The 20,881-nt window shown below is 37.9% G+C and overlaps 1 protein-coding gene across 2 annotated transcripts; it reads left to right on the top strand.

Moving 5' to 3' along the window:
• Positions 1-1,757: 1,757 nt before the first annotated feature.
• On the top strand, positions 1,758-20,519 carry RB195_011945 (uncharacterized protein; the record flags this gene model as incomplete). 2 transcript variants are annotated; one of them, XM_064193576.1, is made up of 29 exons in its annotated part: positions 1,758-1,842; positions 1,912-2,111; positions 8,659-8,791; positions 8,914-9,032; positions 10,125-10,226; positions 10,319-10,447; positions 10,557-10,642; positions 11,120-11,170; positions 12,407-12,507; positions 12,600-12,719; positions 12,785-12,960; positions 13,024-13,125; positions 13,300-13,391; positions 14,294-14,421; positions 14,527-14,658; positions 15,144-15,205; positions 15,259-15,442; positions 16,134-16,255; positions 16,370-16,517; positions 16,572-16,708; positions 16,769-16,862; positions 17,810-17,962; positions 18,035-18,169; positions 18,232-18,354; positions 18,411-18,605; positions 18,679-18,798; positions 19,169-19,249; positions 19,322-19,412; positions 20,390-20,519. In XM_064193576.1, the coding sequence occupies 29 exons, from the start codon at positions 1,758-1,760 to the stop codon at positions 20,517-20,519; spliced, it is 3,531 nt and encodes a 1,176-aa protein (XP_064051159.1). The 2 variants fall into 2 exon arrangements, with proteins under 2 accessions (XP_064051159.1, XP_064051158.1); XM_064193575.1 differs by lacking the exon at positions 11,120-11,170.
• Positions 20,520-20,881: the final 362 nt, after the last annotated feature.

Here is a 20,881-nt window from a genome sequence, read left to right as displayed (position 1 = left end):
AGGCGTAGTGTACGCAACGGTTATTGTTAACGATTATTGCCCACTGTCAAAATGGTACCTTAAAAATAAAAGAAATATATTCATACATGTATTGTTATAATATTAAAATTTAAATAGCAATTATTGAAGTTATATTAACTATAACTATTTTCGTAAATTATTTCCTAGAAAATTAATTTAAGAAAATCAAAGTAGTGAATTTACAGTTGAAAGGAGAGAAAAAGCAAAGAAGAAGGATGGATTTAAATAACGCATAAAACTTTGCTTATAAGAATTGTGGGATTAGGAAACATCTTAAACATTTATATTGTATATTTTTTATTTGCTTCACTTTCTTTTATCATTTTATTTATTTTTCCCCAAATTTTCATATAAATCCGCTTTTATGGTTTTAACTGAAGTTGATGAAATAACTTGAAAATCCGTGTATTATATATTATTTATCTTTTTCAATTTTCATTGTTGTTTCGTGTATTTTTTTTCCAAATTCCCACACAAATCCACCTCCAGAGGCTTTATTAAACTCGATGAGCGTCTACTTTCACAACCAGGGGGAGATTTCAGGGACTAGTATTGTAGTACTGAAGTAGCCATCGAAATGCGCAGGATTTGGAGTTATTTCGAATAATTGAAGTTCTGATAACTAACTTCCAGTGAAAAAATTCTAGAAAATTTCCCATATATGTTTGTTTATATTTTATTCCTCTCTCATTTCATTCTGTTCACTAGAAAATTTCTTTTTTTTTTCAGTACCACACACATGACAAGGGAATGGAAACAAAATTCACAGAGTAAGAACTACGTGCTCACTTAAAAATCCATATATTGTATTTTCTTTTTTTTTCTTTCTTTCCTTACCTTTATTTTTCTTTATCTTTTTTAAAAAACATTTTACGTTATTTCGTACAGTTTTCCCCCAAATATCCACGCTTCCAGGTCCTTTATTCTACTCGATGAGCGCTTATCGATGCGCGATGAAACATTTTCCCCTTAAATGTTCCTCTATATTTTATTCTTCCCACATTTCAGTCCATTCACTAGAAAATATCATTTTTTCCAGTGCCAGACATATCACCGGTGTTGTTTGGCAGGAGAATGCGAGCACAACTCACAGGGTTAGAGGACCCACGTCCTTCACAGCCAAACCTTAATTCCTAATTTAACACTAAAAGTTATAAAGACACATATATTAATCATATACTGGAAGTAAAGTGAATATCATTCTCTGACATACTTCCCAGATTGAAAATGTTCCCGGATCGTCTGGATTTTTCAGCACAACTCAAAAATTCTGTCTGAAACTAAATTAATGAAATATTTTCATTGAAACCCATTTCGAAAGAATAATTCTGAAAATTGTCGTCTAGAAAATACATTTATCTTTCAAAAATTAAGTAAATAATATCGTTTGACATACTTTCCAGATCAAAAGTGATCCATTTGATCCTGGACTTTTCAGCAAAAAATCAACTAAAAAAAAGCTCAAAAGAAACTCAAAAATTCTGTCTGAAGCTGAATTAATGAAACGTTTTCATTGTTTTCAACCCATTTCCAAAGCGTAATTCTAAAGGTTTTCCGTGTAGTTCATCGAGAACAATAATTCATTCCTTGACGATCCACTGGGTCCCAGGATCTGCTAGCCGTTCGGCTGCGCCGCCGGGCCGCGCATCTGCTGCTGTTGGTCGGACATTGAAGATAGAGAATTGTCGTCGGATGAGGAGGGCGGTTCGGTGCAATGATCGGCGCATTCGGATCGTATGCGCCGATCGCTTCTGGTTGGGCTATACGCCCTACAATGTTGCTGTTTTCTTCTCGTATGGTCAGAAAATTTTCGTTATGGAGGTAAGTTTAAAGAATAAACGTTCCTCGTTTCACCTCATCTACCCTGACGATCCTACGATCCATTTCCAGCACATCGCCGCTATAAACGACAACTTGGCGAAATCTCCAGCCCGCAGATTGATCTCAACATAACTGTCCCTTACATATTTTCTGCTAGACTCTATCCATACGGTGAACATAAGGGTGATCTACTAATCGATGCCGAGAGTGAACCGTATAAACTTGCGAATCCTTTCCGATACCTTGGACAGGTCTACGACACTATTTTCGTGAGTTCTCGTTGTTTTCGCATTCATACTTTTCCTTTTCCCATATTTCTCGGATTTTTCCTGTTAGGTGCTCTATTCGAATGTTTATAGAGCTACTTTTGTTTTTTTTTTTCGATTTTTATTGTCAAGGTCAATGAAATCATCCCGATATTATTGATGAGATTCGAAAAGAGGTTACCGCATAGGCTTTGGAAGCGTCCGAAGAACGGGGTCATGCTAGCGCTTTCAAGATTATCACTGGGGCCTGACGTAGCTTGTTCTACGATGGACTCGTGTCGCAGGGGTTAGGAGGATTTTTACCGGATACTACGGCTAGGGAATAGCGCTTCCAATTCATTACTGTATCCATATACTTAAAGGCTGAAAAAAATTGGTATTTCCTTTTTTTTTACCCAAAATTCCCTAGGGATTCTTTTATGTGGAACAAAAATAAAAAGAAATATTTTCTTTTGAGATGATATGTGGTGTTGAATTGAAGTGTTCTATCCTTATTAATTATTATTGTTATTATTTTATTAGTCTCTCAATTTTCTAATGGGATAATGAAATTACAACGAAAATAGTGATAATAATAATAATAATGGTAATAATAATAATAATAATAATAATAATAATAATAATAATAATAATAATAGGATTTTCGTTCGGAAAAAAGCACTAAAAATCATGTATGAAATGAAAATATTAAGAGTTGACGGCAAAATTGAATTTCTGAGCTCGTCTAAAAATTGCGCGGATCAACTTCTCCTCATACTCTCATAATTTCATGCGAGATTTTAGATTCTCTCTTAGAAAATCCTATTTACTCTCAATAATAATAATCTCAATTTCCAATAATATAAGAAAAATAACAATATAATACTATTACTAGTATTATATTGTTATTTTTCTTATATTATTGGAAAATTGTGATTTAGACAAGCAACCTACTACAAAAGAGTTTCATTTCGATTAACTCCCTTATTTTTGTAATTTATTAAAATATTAGACCACTACACAGAGAAATTTTTAACTTCTAGATTTTTCTATGCATCCATTGGATAAGTTCCCCCTTGGAATGTCACTTTTGCATCAATCTTCGACCTAAATTGAAATATATCCGTGCTTTAGAGTGGATTCGCTATGATCATGTGTTACAAACTGTCCACAAGTCGAAATTCTGCCAGAGCTGGACGAGTTTCTCGTGGACGAGTTTTCTTATTTGTACCTGGATGTATGATGAGGTGGCTGTGAAACGTAACTGTAATAATTCAAATAAATTCTCTAACCCCTGGCTAACCCTAATCAGTGCATTTTCTTATTGAAGAAGGTGGCAGGAACCTTTGTCAGGATCGCTTCATCATCACAGTATTTGGCTCGGGTGCCTGAGTGAAAGATTGAGAGGTCTAACCTCTCTAGTAGGAGGTTTCTGCGGGGTAACTTTCCTTCAAGGTCACCACGTGGGGGATTTGAAATCCGCCTTTCTCCACTTATTTTTCTCCTTTTCTATTTTTTTATTCTGGTCTTGTAAGTGGTTTTTTTTTTCGCAAACACTTAAATGGAACGCTCATCAACGTTACCGAAAGTATCCGGCTATTATAATTGGGTTAACCTCATTCTGAAGGATCTGTGACCGCTAAAATTCATCAATCTCCATTAGAAGAGTTAGTGTCGAAGTAATTTATCGGATGTCAACAAGGAGGTTTCCTCATCTTCTCAATGTTCTCAGGGTCTTTAACATCCTTAAGACTCTCTTAAGGTCCAGAGAAATACCTAAATACGAGGATATTTTTTATCTGACACAATGCTCATTTAATATAAAGTATAAAATGTGGAAAAAATGTAATATAAAGTATATAAAGGATAAAGAGACAGATAAGATAGATTTCCAGGATTTCTAAACTATTAAGTGCCAAGTTTTTGTTATTCAAGTTTTTCGTAAGATATTATTTGAAAACTGTTATGTTCTACTAATATATTCCTTGAGGAAACCAATATATTCTAAAATTTAATATAAAATAAAATAAAATAAAACATTGATTTCCAATCTAAAATATCCAACTTTTCCTCTGAAATTCATCTAAAATAAATTTTTAAGCGATTACATCCTATGTTTCTGCTATCACTTTCCTTAATTAATTGCCTTAATCATTTATCCATTTAATCATTACCTCGTTACGTCTCCTCTTTTTTTGTTGTTGTTTGAATCCTCAAAAAATTTAAAACTGACTCACCATCAGCTCGTTTTCGCTTTATTTTCTATTCTGCCGTTATATCTTCTGTTAAATGTTAAGTGAGACACAATAATCCCAAAACCGCATCCGAAAACCCTAGCGATTCATATTTTTCGAGAGGAATTTTTAGATGAGAAATTTTTAAGGGAAGAGAACCTAAGGTTTTTAGGAAAATACTGTGAATCGTGATTTGGGATTCATTTTCAGCTGATTGGATCACTTTTCCCAAAAAGTGATTGTTGTGGTTTTTCTTTTCTTTCCTGTGGGACAAACGTTTGAGTGTCGGATTCTTCGGTGGAGAGGATGTGAGCGTCGTCATAAACTGCCTATTGCGGTCAAAACACGCATATAACTACATCCACAGAGTCGTTAGCGAATCCACACCAACGCCTGCCGGCGCTTTCTCAAGAGCTATCCACAAGACTGGTTTCCATTTGATTGTGGTGGTTTCCCGGGAAATTTCACTGAGTCATCGATAAGAACGATGATTTATAGTCCCATATGATCCTAAGCGGATCCTTGATGCGGAAATTCTCTGTATTTTTAAAATTGATTGAAATTGAAAGTGGGGAAAAGAACTCGGGATGAACTTCGAGAGACCCGCATCTCTTGGATTTCACGAATTTTAAACAGTTATTATTATTATTATTATTATTATTACTATTATTATTATTATTATTATTATTATTATTATTACCATTATTATTACTATTATTATTACTATTATTACTATTACTGCACATTTATAGAGTTCATTTATAACTTTTTCATACTTTTGCTAGGATGGAATTTTATTATACATTTTATAGGGTTCATTTATAACTTGTAAGAAATAATTTTTTGATTTCTTGACTTTCCTGAAATTTACTAAGAGCTGTATGCTTTTACTACGATGTAATTTTACTTTTATGCTAGGATGTTTATAACTTGAAAAGAATTAGTGTTGAAATGTCTTACAGGTGTTTCCTAACCTTTCAACTTGCTACAGCAGTACGCAATTTTTCGATTTTTCCTTTCATTTTATTTTTTGTTTTTTTTTTATTTTTTTTTTCTCAAACTTTCCCCTGAATGAATTATGAAGGAATCTTATGAAAAAGTGAATTTCAGAAAATCTAGCTGCCAATTCTTTGGAACAAAGATAGTGATCCAATGTGTCCTGTACATTCCGATATTCTCAAAAATTTTTAAAAAATTGAGTACTATGTGAAAAATTGTGAATAGTCCTCACAGAACAATAAGAAACATTATAATGGAGGCAGTTCCTATTCATCATATGGTCAGGTCACTTATGTTTATCCGGACGACCGCGACGCATCTGCTGCAACTCATGCATTCGCCTCATGCTTGGCGAATGTCCTCACGTACATACATATTCTCTCTCTTTCTGCTCTCTGCTCTCTGTCCTTCCTTCGTCGATTAAATTCCGTTCTCGATTATTCGAAAAGTTAGCTAAACTCGAAGTAATTTTTAATCAATTAATTTTAATTTATTGTTCTAATTCTTATTTTTTACCGATCCAGTTTTACTTTTGTTTTATAATATAATTTGCAAATTCAGAAATTTACAGAAACACCTCAATTGGCATTAATTCGTCGAGGACATATGGAAATATACCACCATTCATTCGTTCATTCATTCATTCATTCATTCATCATTCGTTCTTTCACTCATCCACTTATTCGTTCATTCATTCATTCATACATTCTTCCATTCATTCAAGCTGGAAGATTTCTGAACAAGAATTTCGTGAGGTTCAATTCAAATTCGAATTCTAAATGAATGAATTAAATAAATAACGGAATAAATCCCGATTCCAATTTGCATTTTTCCGTTTGCTTCTTCGCTTTTTTGATCCTCGTCGATAATCCAGCGTTTTTAATCGATCTTTTATGATGATCCGTTCCAAACACACTTCTTGTGCCGATCCAGTTGGCTACGGTGCGTGCTCTTTCCAATAACAAGGACAACGGTGTTTGTTTATGACGCTTCGGCGGTCGGTCACGTCACGAATAGTTTTTATTTCTTAATATTACTAGTCCATTTATCCAGTTTTTGTTTTTTTTTCGCCGCTAACCACATTTGAAAACAAGCAACGCACATTCAATCATCTATTGGAACAAGGGTTTTTTGAAAATCATAGCGGATCGGGAGGAGTATCCTCCCGGAAATCAACAAAAAAAAATTCTAAATCTTTTCCATCGATTCCCTAATCCCAAAGTGATGTCAGCTGATCCACGCGCAACTGACTGAATTTCATTTCAGGTGAAATTTCTCCGGAATTTCCTCGCCAACTTTCACTTGCATAATTGAACGGATATGTATCATATCCCCCAGTTCGCGTGTGACCGCAATCCTTCAAACATCGCCACGAATTCCTCGACGAGCGAATTCGCAGCGATCATTGTGAAATTTTGCGGATCGGGATCAAATTTCAGGAATTCATACCTAATCCCCTTTGCAATATTATTGATATTGATACCAGCTTAGAGGTTACGATTTTGATCTCTACTAGGATGAACCATTAATTATAAATAAACAAATAGATAAATGAAATAACAATAGTATAAAAAATGAGATGGAAAACGAAGAGAATATAAGTAATTAATAATAACAAATGGTTTAAAAAATGAAAATCGTGGCAGACTGATTCTTCGGCCGAAATAAGGCTATTAAATAAATGTTAAAATAATTATAACAATTGGAAATAAATTTATTCGAAATAAATCTGATAATAACTATTAACTATAAATAAACAGATAGATAAATGAATAAATTAAGTATTAAGAATATGAAAAATGGAATGGAAAATAATAAAAATATAAACAATTAATAATTAATAATAATAACAATATTAAGTTGTTCAGAAGAAAAATATAGGTGGTGGCTTTTTCTTTGCCCGATGTAAAGTTATTAAATAAATGTTAAAATAATTATAATAATTAAAAGTAAATTTATTCGAAAATAAATAAGTCTGCCAACAACTAATACTTACAAATAAGCAGGTGAATAAATGAATAAAAAAAAGTGATAACAGTAAAAAATGAAACGGGAAATAATATAAATGTAATAATAAAACAATTAATAATAATAATAATAATAATAATAATAATAATAATAATAATAATAATAATACAGTAATAATAATAATAACAATGATAGATGATTCGAAAAAAAATATTGGCAGACTGATTCTTTGCTCTAAGTAAAGTTCTTAAGTAAATTTTAAAATACTCATAATAATTAAAAAAATTTCTTCGAAAATAAGCCTGATAATAACTAAGTTGTAAAGGAACTGTACGAAAAAATAGACAATGTTTCACTCTTGAGTTTCACCATTCAATTTTATCTTTCCATGTAACAATGGTGCGCCGGAAAAAAAGAAAAAAAAAAAAGAAAATACATTTTGGCTGCGTCAATTCACTCCTATAAATACGCAACATTTAACGCAAAGTGCAGAGGTTAAATTTGAAGTTCGACGCACACTCCCTGATTTTCAGAGCGATCGAGACGTCTAGGAGTTAATTAGGGGAAAAATCGATAAGCTCAATGACACCAACGGACCATGGATTTTTTGATCAGCACTTTCCATCCTAATTACAAACTTTTTCACTCTCTCCTGGTACTTTCTTTTCAATTCGTATTATCGGGGTCATAGATGAGCGAAATTATAGCGCTGGATCATCAAATTATACGTTAGGGAAAGAAAATCCGATCGGAAAACTTTTATCTACGCTACAGTACTAGAGTGAGCAGTTAACGGCGCATAACGGCGGTGTTTTTACCGGCTCGTAGTGTCCTAATGACTACAATGGGCTTCCCGACACGCACGCGCCTACGGTATTCGCACGCCAATCGTCGTGAACACAAATGCGGTAGCGGGATGCGGCGCAGTTGCGCAGTGGATTTTTCCTATGGAGGTTGTATCCTGAAGTTGTTAAAGGGCCGCTGGAATGACTTTTTATTTTTATTAGGGTGAAATTTAGTTGGATGGTGGGACTCACCGTTATTTCTGGAAGTGAAAAACTAAATCATAGGGGGCTCTGAGCATTAAGCATTAGGCTCAGTAGATGTATGACATGTAAGCTAAGTTTTTTTTTTTTTTTTTTTTTTGAGAAAAGTAACAAAAAGCTTTCAGAGCACGACTGAATGCCCCCTTCCCCTTTTCACCATTTTCACATTTTCACCTTTTTATTATTTAAACGTCTATTTTTTATTTATTTGAAAATGTCTCTTTTTTTCTTGGATCTAAATTTGTTTATTTATTAAGGTGTGGGCCTTTCTGACATCTAGTCTCCTTGTTGATTTTGTTTACCAATACGTCTTTCCTTTTTCAGATACACTCTTCGGGGCTGGTGAATTTCAGTCCCAGCATTCCATCCCCGGCTGCTCTTCCGATCGATGAACCAGTATTAGCGGTTTATTGGATGAACACTGAAGGAGCACGGGTTTTCTACAGAGAAACCGATGGTGAGCGCTTTTTTTATACAGTTAAAATTTACTCAGCTCACGCAAAAACTACAAATGTCGACTGAAATCTTTTTTTTTCTTCAGAAAGCTCTTTTTTTCTAAACTGAAGAAGATACATTCAGATACCAGTATAGTAAACATCGCTCACAATGAGGTGAATATACAGTATCGCTATGGATCGAAATTTCGAGTGAAAAGCGTCGTGATTATCACTTGGGAAGGAGGAAGGCCGCCAAACTCGGTAATGTTATATATTGTATTTTCTTTCATTTAATTTTTTTTTCGAAGTTTCTTCGGATGCAGCGTGTCACGCAAGTGACGTGATCGGGAAACCCTTGGGAAAATATAGATTTCGGAGTGTAGATTACGAATATAACCGTTGCCTCACTCTTTTCATTCTTATCGTCCTGCAAGACGGCGTGGGAATTTTTTTTCCCTACGAGGTGCGTTAGAACGCCCCACCCTCCGGTACCCGCTCCGGTTTCCTCAGCCAACAGTTTATTCAATGGTTTTATTTGAAAAAGTTGGCGACGAGACTTCACAGATCTTTGATCGCACACTGGTGAATGCAGCGTGTGTACAAGCGAGGAGCGTTTTTACGTGCATCGTAGGAAAAAACGCCACTTCCACGACGTTTCTCAGGGCGATTGTGAGGAATTGAGTAGGGGCGTCCATAATTGTAATCTATATTGCGTGCCTGTGTTTTCTTTTCCACATTTTTCCCAACTACTTCAGCTCCGTGATACGCTGCCTTTCTATGGAAGGGTGATGTAGATGTTACACTAGGAAGGTGTTCAGTTTCACCACAGGACCTTCAGTTTACATCACTGCTGTCAGTGATTACATCTACTCAAGGTCACTTTAGACATATTCTTGGGTCTGTCAATGTTATTTGTCAATTGCTACCGTATGTCACGCAAATGTGTTTGCATATGCGAGTCTTTTTTCTACGTCCAGTGTAGCGCATCCGCTTTTGCGTTGGCTTGCGCACATGACTCGTATGGAACACGTGACGGTGTGTGGTTCTTGCACACATTACGGACGCGATAGCGTATCTTAAACACGCTAATCGATATTAACTAGTTGTCGAGGACTCCATCACGTTTGTGAAGTGTACGGGGATCCTACGGCAAGTGCTACCGAGGGAAATACAGTCGAATTAGGAAGACCATTACTATTTCTTTTCTTACTAGTTGGCTTATTCTTCAGACTAGAGTCTCTACTTAATTTTGTTCTAGAAATTTCTCCTTCTGTAAACATGATGTGTTTTATTTCTTTGCTGATCTTGAAGTTATTTCATTACTCTCGTCATATTCCGCGATAAATGTTTCAGGAAGCCGATGGGAACGTCTTCCAGTTAGCTTTGATTGTTGGTGATTCGATGACATTCGCCCATATTGTCTACAGTAAACTAAATTCCAATGATAATGCTGTGGTACGATTGTTGTGTTATTCTTTATACACTCCTTTATTTTTCTTCTTTTTTTCGTCTTTTTTTTCTCGCAAAGCCGCAAATCAGCGGTTCAGGCTGGATTCTCCACATTGAACACTTCTTACTCACTTCCCGACTCTGCCACCCACGATGCCTTACTGTTATCCGAAAAAAGTGACATCGGTATTCCCGGAGAATGGCTTTTCCGCGTTGATGAGAGTCAGGTACATAGTTATAAAGATGACAGTTACTGTATATTCACATTTCTGATGCAGTTTCAATCAGAATTTGCTCAAAAAGCAATGACAATAAAGAATTGTTTTTTAATTGAAGGTCTACCTATGCGGTGCTGGATTCAAGGGACTGGAATGTATTGATAGTTGCGCCCCGTCACAATGGTTTAACGATTGCTCTAAAAGGTGAGCTAATTTGACACTACTTATTGAAATCCCTTCTATTTTCTGTTCTTATCGAGAATTGTTCATTGTTTGCTGTGATACTAATATTTATTGACATCGTAACTGTTCCTTTGTTTCATTTTCGTTAATTTAATGAATTAATTTATTGTTTTCATTGACTTCCGTGTAGTATTTCGAATATGCCTCTTCCTCATTTCATTTGAAGGCGCTTCAATTGGTTCATCCTTTCCCTAACCTGTTATGACTTACTTTTTAACTCAATCGCACTCTTTTTTTTTGTTAAATAGCTTAATGGCTCTAATGGCTTAATGCCGTTGTAGCCACACAGTCAATGATTCTGCTGCCAATTAAGTCTTTCATCCTTCCGGAGTCGATAAATTGGTACTAGACTCGTCTTGGGAGATAGAAACACTGACTTGATCATCGGCTGACCCCCGCAACCCATTGTGTAGGCCTAGACGCGTTCCAAAACCTCAGCGATTACGGATTGCCGGGGAAGGCGTTGGCGCATCCTTCGAGGATTGATTCGTCAGTGACTTTATCCTTTATCGTTTTTGATAGGTTAATTATTAATATGTTAATAGCTTAATTCCACTATTCCGTTCTGAGCGGAATTTCTGCCGTCTAGAATTTCAACTTTTTGTCCGCCTAGCAATAACGCTACTCATACGTTGCTCCTTTGTCTCAGAGACAGTATCTTATAGAAATAACATCATACCGCTTTTCTATTTCGTAAATGATTTGAAATTGAAGTTCTTTCATGTGCTCTCAATTCTGATTTTTGCCCGTTCTGATCTTTTGGAATCTTTTGACTTTAAAAATGTTCGTGAAATATCCCAAGAACCTCCAGGAACTCTATTTTTCCATAATAGTTGGGGCCTACCTGAGAATTTGAAGGCAGGGCACCACGAAATTTTCGATATTTGGATCACAGTATAGAGTTCATAGTGTGGATTACGAGTAAGAGCGTGACCAAGCTGAATTTTCCCTAATCATCCTAAAAAAAACGGTTTTAGGACGAAATACGTGAAATGTTAGAACGTGCCACCCTTGTGCACGCGCATCCATTAGCGGGCTGTCGAAAATTAAGTCTCCTCAGCAGCTTATTCAAGTAAAACCAGTGAATAAGGCTACTGAGGTGGTATACAGAGGTGGTTTGTTCTGAGGTACCTCATAGGAGCTGGTACCGTTTCCCACATCGTTTTTCAGGACGGCTAGGGTAAATTGAACGTGACATCGCTCATATAGCCTACAAACCAAACTGTATAGTGTCCAAGATAAATCCAATCATCGAAGATTTAATGATGCGCTCCCTTTAACAGGCAGCACTTTCCAGCATTGACACCTTTAATCCCACGACAATATTTCGCGAACAGTAGTTTCTAGTTTAAGTGGACCCTTGTGCCTTTGTTATAACGGTAAGTGGACGGTGACGAATATGTTTAACCGGCACCGGTAAACAATTCTTCCCTGCTTGAAACATGTGACCTCCTCCCTCTGCCATGTCGCACTCCGAAGTCCTCGGTTCAATACATTCGACGCCAACTATACACGCACAAAAATTTCTGGATACATACAGCTTTAATTTCAAAGTTTCTCTCAATGTTGCTCTGTAAATACGAAGGAAGGAAATCTCGTTATGATTTCAAAGAGAAAATCCCCTCTCGGGTCACTTCCTTAGACATTTATTCATTCATTTTTATTTCTTCAGTATTTTATTCAGTCATTTATTTGTTTCCTGTTTGATCATTAACTCAACTACAGCTGCCATTGCGATGGTGGAGATCCATGTGACCAAGAAACTGGACGTTGCCCTAACGGAAGATGTTCACCGGGATGGAAAGGCGCACCGACATGTGACGAAGGTAAGCATTCCATATTAGCAGTGAATAACATTCACATATATCTATTAGTATTTCCATCTCTTTTTTCATTTCGTTCATCTTTTTCTTCGCAGATGAAGATGAATGCGAACTGGATGATGTGTGCCCGTCGGCCCAGCCGGATTGCTTGAACACTCCGGGATCATACCTCTGCATTTGTTTCGAATATGATGAGAAAAGCAAGATATGCAAAGGTGAGAGATCAATTATTGATTTCTTATAAATCACTCCACTTCATGTAGTTACATTTCGAATTAAGGTTCAAAACCGGTTCAAAACGCTGAAGAGAAGATCCCAGTACAGATTGTACCTGTACAACCATCTTTTGGACGTACCACAGCAGCAACAAAGCCAGCATTGCTTCGTAATCGATTCGTATCCACCACACATCCCACAACTACCACTGCAGTAACAACAAGACGATTTACTACGGCGGTAATACAGGCAGAGTTGCTGTCGCCACAAGTTCTGATTTAAGAAAAATATTTGAATATCCAGGTATCAACAACACTACCCACTACAACCATGTCAACAACTACCGTTACTGAGCTAGCACCCACAATCAAACCTGTGGAATTTAAACCAGCAAAGATCAAACCGGTAAGGTTATCACATACTACGAATTAATGTACTTAATGTACTTGATGCGGACGTTACATCAAAACATTGTTTAATCGTCTTTAATGAGCAGTCATAATTTATCGAAAGCTAATTTTCCACTGACATTTGTTTTATTTATTCGGCATGTCATTTTTGATATTCTGAAGTATTTAGTCGACTCCAATATGTCCTCCATGCGATACCCATGCTACATATCGGGAAGGAAGATGCGAGTGCAACGCAGGATGGAAACCATACAAGAACATGTAAGTTCGGCGTTACTATGGATAACTTCTGAACCTGAATCGATGGATGTGAAAATTAGCCCCATTTATCTCCTTCTAACAACAACTTGCTAAGGATGAAATTATAGAAGGGTCAAAACTGCATGTAGTAAAGTGCAGTTGCATAAGCGATTGAGGCGGTTAAAATCTAAAGGTTAAAGTCTAAATCTCCTTTCCTGAATTCTCGCTGTAGTTCGCAATGGTCCCACCGCGATTCCGACCGCTCTCCTCACCGCACCGCTTCAAGATGTGCAGTCTACGCAACTACACCGTGTTTTATGTCGTTTTGACCCAACTATACATGATAGTTAAATCACTAATTAGTTGGTGATCTGAATTCCTAACCAAGAATAAGACGTTTTATATCGCGCACAACTACACTGTTTGTTACATTGTGTGTGCAGTCATCGGTAGTTATGTTAATCCAGTTAACCGTGATGTATCTGCGTCAACCCATGCTGTTCTTCTGATTTCTGCCTTACTTCAATCGAATGTGCAATCGTCCCGGTAGAAGTAAGCGCCGACGCCTATATATTTTCTTGAAATGATCTTCGTTGACTGTTGTTTTACTTTAAAACAGTAACCAAACTTCTAAAAGTCAGTTCTATCTATTAGTCAAAAGTGTCTCCGTTGTGAATATAGTCGAGTCAAAACGACATGAAGCACGGTGCAGTTGCGTAAACAGCTCCGCTCGAAGCGGTGCGGTGGAGGGAGCGGTTAGAGTCGAGGTGAGACCATCCCGAACTGCAACAATGGTGGTAGCAGGGATCCCGCGCCGGTCCTAACTGCTGCGCCCTACCGTACCTCTTCAAGCTGAGTCGCTTACGCAAGTGCTTCATGTCGTTTTAACTTTACTATACATCTGTAAAATTTCATTGTTACAGATGCATTGATATTGATGAATGTGCTGAGAGTTCTGTATGTGGAGCCCATTCTCAATGTGTAAATAGACCAGGAAGTTATGATTGTACTTGTGACAAGGGTTATCGATTCGAGGAAGGCGGTTGTGTAGGTTTGTACATACAATTTATATGAAAAAAAGGAAACATTTTCTGTAAACCAGGATTTCTAAAAAGAGAGATGACATGACCAGAAGCTTCATATTCATTCTTTACAGATATCAATGAATGTCGTGAGAATGAAAACGTATGCGGTAGGGGATCTGGTGTAGAATGTCTAAATCGACCAGGTTCCTATGAATGTATGTGCAAGGATGGATTCGATGGAGATGCAAGGATAGGATGCACTGGTAGGTCACGTGTAGTTACGTTGCTTCGGGTTATAAATTTTGCCAACATTTGTTTTTTATTTGTCCTATAATCGGTTTGTGGACGCTGGGGAAGTCCAGCAAGCGACATATAGTAGAGTGAAAACAACATGAAGCACGGTGCGTAAGCGGTTGCGCTCGAAGCGGTACGGTTGAGCGCTGCGGTTAGGATCGAGTGAGGACCCATGCTACCACCGTTCATTGCTGCAGTTCACGATGGTCTCTCCTCGATTCCAACCGCTATCTCCATCGATCCATCCATATCCAGCGCATTCGCTTACGCAACTGAACCGCTTCGTGTCGTTTTGACCTGACTCTAAACTTTGTTACTACCTGCATCTAATCTTCGATATCCTAATATGAATAGAATTTTCACGCTAATTTATCAAAAGAGACTAAGCGCTACTTTCCCATATTAGATAAGTATTAGACATTGTCTTACGTTGCTAACATTCTAGCGCTTTCAGATATTGATGAATGCGCGACAGGGTCACAACACTGTGGACCACACGCTAAATGCATTAACACGGTAATTTATAGCTGTCTACATCTACTCACGTTCCATTTAAAGAGATTGTTCAGGTTGGTGGATACGAATGCGAATGTTTTTCTGGATTTGAACGAATCGCTGAAGGAGCTGGATGCACAGATATTGACGAGTGCTTTTTGTCGATGTGTCATCCGGCAGCAAGGTGTTCGAATCTGGTAGGATCCTTTTCATGCACCTGTCCGGATGGATTTATTGGCGATGGAATGCAGTGCCACGGTAAGACTTTATAAATCTTGCTTTTTTCAACAGGTATTAAATCGGACATCAAGTTCCCCAAATGATTTCAAATTTTGAAAAAGCAATCAACTGATAAACGATACATGTCCAGGAATATTTAATCAAATTTTTATAATATATAATTATTTAAAGTAATGAGCGGAATCCTGCATTACTGCTTTTGTGCAGAACCAAGATTTTTATCTATCTTTATTCTGACTAACGTTTCGGCGCAACTTCACTCCTTTCGATTCCACTGACAATGACGTGGTAGATTTTTCTTTTGTTATCAATGCTCTAACCTAGACATGCGTTTTTTTCTTCTTTTGGTGCACCATTGGTGTATTTCAATAAATAAATAGATGAATAAAACTCTGACAACCGATTGTCCGCTAACATCACGGCTTTACGGCTGCCAAGTCTCTGAAGAAGGCGACGATGCCGAAACGTTAGCCAAAATAATGATCGATAACAATCTTGGTTCTGCTTGAGAAAAGTAATCCACGATTCAACTTTACAATGCCAAAATTCAAAAGGGGTTGAATTCGGGACTTACTCAAAGTAATCGACATTAACCTGTTCTGTCATACTTGTCCTTGGTGTCTCCTCGGTCTAACTTCGTTCAACTGCTTGTTTTTAAATCCAGAAAAGGAAACTTTAATTTATGATCTTTAAAGAATAACCTATTCAGAAACGATCCTCTATCCAATCGCTAACGATTCTGTAGTTGTTCCAAGAAAGATGAATGCTATAGCGACAATCGATCTTCCGTCACCGGTATTCGTATTTGGAAAGCAATATCATACCGTATACGTGAGTCATTTGCCTCCCTGAACAATCAAGCGCTATTTAGCTCCAATCTCCTATTTCCAGCGAAGATGTCTTCTTTTTCTTTCTTTTCCATCCTAAACATTGAATCTTTTATAGCTCTCATCTAATGGAATCCTCTCATTCGATCGACCGCTACCTGGGCTTGTCGAGAGGACGGATACTTTACGTGAAGCTGCCATATTTGCTCTTCATGTCCAATATGACTATGTTAGAGAGGGTCTAGTCGCCTACACTTACATAAATGGTACTTATTAAACGAGTTACGAGTCAAGTGTTCAGCACTAGCAATACTTTCCAGAATCAGACTCTTCCGCATATTCGCTGCTGAGCCGCTCATCCGCCAGTGTACAGAATAACTTCCGATTATCGAATTTCCGTACAAAAACCTTGCATTTGTTCACATTTGATCGGATGAGACAAGAAGGAAGTGAAAATGTTGGTTTTCTAAGAGGTTTTTGAGCTTTGAAAGGCTCGTCCAACTACCATTGTTTCCAGTTGAACTCGTTCCAAATTGTTCTCGCACAATCGGATGAGGCCACGATAGCGACGTTAATCTACGAAAAAACGCAATCGAAAGGGCCGATAACAGGTGGAGTTCTGCAAAAACACGCATTGGCATTTATTTTAAATCATTTTATATGCCAACGATTATGTTTGTCCGGATGAGCGCTGCGCGTGTTAGAGACCAGGTAAGTTGTCTAGTACAAATTAGGTGCGAAGAAAGACATGTGCATTTGAAAATAATGTAAGCTAGCGGAATTTATGGTCATCCTTAAAATTAAGGATCCAATCAAAAAGCATGTAACAACTCTTGAATATGCGAAAAAAGAGATCAGAAATTGAGACCCATGCATTGTACGTAACGAGTTCACGCCGTTATGCACCACAAATCAAATCTCTTTGCTATGCTGTAAATAGACGACAGGGTACGTAGTAGGGTCAAAGCGATATGAAGCACGGTGCAATTGCGTACGTGGCTTCTCTCGAGGCTGTGCGGTGAAACGGAGCGGCTAAGAGCGTACTGGAATCCTTACTGGCACCACCCATCGCTGCAGTTTGCGACGGTCCCCCAACTGCTGATTTCCATAGCGCCGTTTCAAGCGTGTACGCAAATGCACCGTGCTTCATGTCACTTTGACCCTATTATATAGTTGGGTCAAAACGACATGAAGCACGGACCGTTGCGCAAGCGGCCGCGCTCGGAAGCAGTGCGGTGGAGACAGCGGTTGGAATTGAGGTGGGACCATGGCGAACTGCAGAGGTGTGTGGCGGTAGCGTGGATCCTTACACGATCCCAACCGCTACGCTCCACCGCTCCGCTTTGAGCGCAGCCGCTCGCGCAAATGCCCGTGTTTCATGTCGTTTTGACCCGACTATACATATGAAAGCTCTGAGTAGCCGGTGGATTGCAATACTACTCTTCAGTAAAAGTGCGAAGCAAAACTGTTAGTTGTAAAAATTTGGAGCTGCAACTCACTTCACTCTTCCTTCTTACTAACGTCTACTTCCATACGATTGAACTACTTGTTATTTCAGGAATCGCTTCACCAACTAAATTCCATACACTCCCGAACAACATGCTATCATCATATTCGAATGTCGGCCAGCCAGGGAAGTGGATGCTTCGGATTGATGACGTCATAGGGCCGTGTCCGTCTGGTACAATGGGACCTCCTTTATGCGACGAAGGTAATTTCTATTACTTTCCTTCTTTCACTTTTCTTTCCTTTAAAACGGAGCACATTTTCCGATGATTTCCAGAATGTCCTGCTGGACGATACGGTTTTTCATGTCAAAGATCGTGTCACTGTGCTGCTGGATTTCCGTGTGATATGTCGTCAGGCGTTTGTGCAAATGGTTGCGCAGCCGGGTGGACAGGATCTAATTGCGACCAAGGTTTTCGCCACTTAGGAATTTATTACTTTAAATTGAATTGAAATATGCTGTATCACCGTTAGATGTTGATGAGTGCCTCACCGGGATGGTGATTTGCGGGCAGAATGCAGTATGTCATAACACTGTTGGTGGTTATGAGTGTCGATGTCGGAAGGGATTTTCTGGCAACGGAAAAGAATGCACCCGTAAGTATGTTTGACCGAATAACTATCAATCAAACATAATTTTTAAAACATTTAAGCTGTTGAACTGAGATGCACCTCTCGCTTTGGACGATCTTGTTCAACGAATGGGTCGTGCGAAGAACGCGAGGATGGTCCACGATGCGTTTGTGCGCCTGGATATCGCGGTGATGGATTTGTATGCACACCTCAGTCGCATATTCATTCCTCCGTTGAGGATATAACACATCTTTTGAGAGATCCTGAAAGCTCAAGTAAGTGAATATATATTGAAATATTTGTTCCTTCCATAACAGATGCGAAATGACATTTTTCATTTCAATCCAGGTGACAACGACTCTTCTGACGTAGGTGAACATCCTTTCGTGATGACAGCATGGCACGGAATGGATGATAAGACAACTGCTCGTCCGCCAATTTCACGGCCTCGATCTCCACTATTTATAAGTAAGCACTCATTTTACGATTGGAAAACGGGAATTATTAGAATTTTTCTGTGATAGGGACGGGTGTAGCGCAGTCGGTATGAGGTCCGCTGTAGCCACATGGTCAATAGTTCGGAATCGCCTTTGTGCCAACGAAGCCTTTCATCCCTTTGTGGTCAATAAGTTGGTACCAGTCTTGTCTGGGAGGATAAAAACACTGACTTGATCATTGGCTGGCCCCTGCAAGTCATTGTACATATAGCTCAGCAGGCGTTCCAGAAATCCTCGAAGACTGGGAATTGCTGTAAAACGCGTTGATACATCCCAAGCGGATTGATACTCCAATGATTTTATCCTTTACTCTTCTATTTCTGACAAATGGCAATTTACAGCTCCAACAACCAAACCAAAAGTCGAAATAAAGGAGAACACAAGCAAAGAAAAGCAGGAAGAATCAGCTGATGCAACCACTCGTACGTTTCACTTGTAACAACTGATTTTTTCGACTTTAAAGAAAAAGAAAACGAAAATACGCATCTTTACAGTACTGTTTCTGATTGGTCCCGCTGTACTTTGTGCGATTTGGGTGATTCTTGTGATATTGGTCATAGCTGTATGTTGCAAGAATAAGAATGGGTAGGTCTTTTTTAATGACTGATGGTATTTGAAAAAAGCCCACTATTGAGCGGAATATTTCACTTTCCGTCACCTTTTCTTAGTAGAATTGTTATAATTGTTTCAAACAGAATTCTCCCATGAAAATGCTTAAATGAATGGTTATATTCTTTAAAAATAGTTTTTATAGACTTGTAAATTGAGTTATAAAGTCCGTAAATCATGACTTGTGAAATTTGCGAAGCTGTCAACTGCCTCGAATATTCTTTGTTTGCATTAGAAGTTATTTTTGTATTTGTAAGTGATGCTTAGTAGTTCTCACCTCTTGTGGTGTACACTACACAGATAATTAATTTTTTGCCTCGGTTTTTTTTTTGCCTTTTTTTTTGCTCGCTATTCTCTCGCCACTAACCTAAGGGGAGCCATTAAATCGACAAGCGTAACAATCAGGTCAGGATTTTTCCGTGTTTTCTTAATGATTATCCAGAGCAATCCGTAAATGTCGCATCACTGCAATTTTCAGAGAGAGGATATTTATCGGACTTTGGAAAACGATTGAAGTATGTGGTCACAAAATAGATTCCGGAAAGAAACGTCTTTACTACGGGCTTTCATGGAAAAAGCATGTTACGATTTTACGGTTACCATCGCTGACTCTACTCAAGCTGCAGGGCTAGCAACCCACCTTATGGGCCAGAATCTGTCCTATAAACATTTTCTATATTATGAGTTGAGTAACCTAAAATGAATAACCATGGTCAACAGTAAGTTGTTCCACTACAACCAGAGTTTAACGATCTAATAATGGCGTCCTCTGGATGAGATTGACAAGTAAATTGTTAAATATACATATTACTAGCACCGCTACCCTATGTATAACCTAGAGCTTGCAAAAAATTAAAATATTGTGATGTATAGAGACGTCTTGAAGATTTAAGAGCGATTGTGTAGAAACGTGAGGATTACTGTACCTCTTCAGGTAAATCGGTTCATTTCAGCCAACGTACCCGAACTAACGTCAAACAATTCGACGGTGTATGGAATCCACCTGCACGAACAGCTATCTGTGCACCTTCTAATGTGGCTTCACATTATCCAACAAGGATACGACCGTTCGATGCCTATTAGTTTCCGTTGCCTTCTCGTGGCGAGTGAAACGTGTCACAGCCTGCATTGTACAGTTTTCCTTTTGTTCGACTTAATCATAAGTCGTAAAACTGTGTAATAATAGTTATAGTATTTATTTGTCTTCTTTTTTTCATTTCTTGAATTTTATCCCATCTGTTAATGGTGCTGCGATGTAGCAACTTAAACGAGCTTTCATGCATTGTTCTTAACTTCTCTCATCGCCAGGTCAATTCTTTTAGTTCTTCTTTTTTTTCGTTTCTTGTAGTCTTTCTATTTTGCATTAGAGTGCTCTTTGTGCTAGTTTTTTTATTTTTTTTTTCCTGCCAAGTCCATAATTTTAAACGCTCAAAGGAGAAAATCAT

Source organism: Necator americanus, chromosome III (assembly GCF_031761385.1).
Source record: "Necator americanus strain Aroian chromosome III, whole genome shotgun sequence".
NCBI lineage: Eukaryota > Metazoa > Nematoda > Chromadorea > Rhabditida > Ancylostomatidae > Necator > Necator americanus.
The sequence above is the reverse complement of the archived record's forward strand: the minus strand, read 5'-3'. Positions and strand labels throughout refer to the sequence as shown.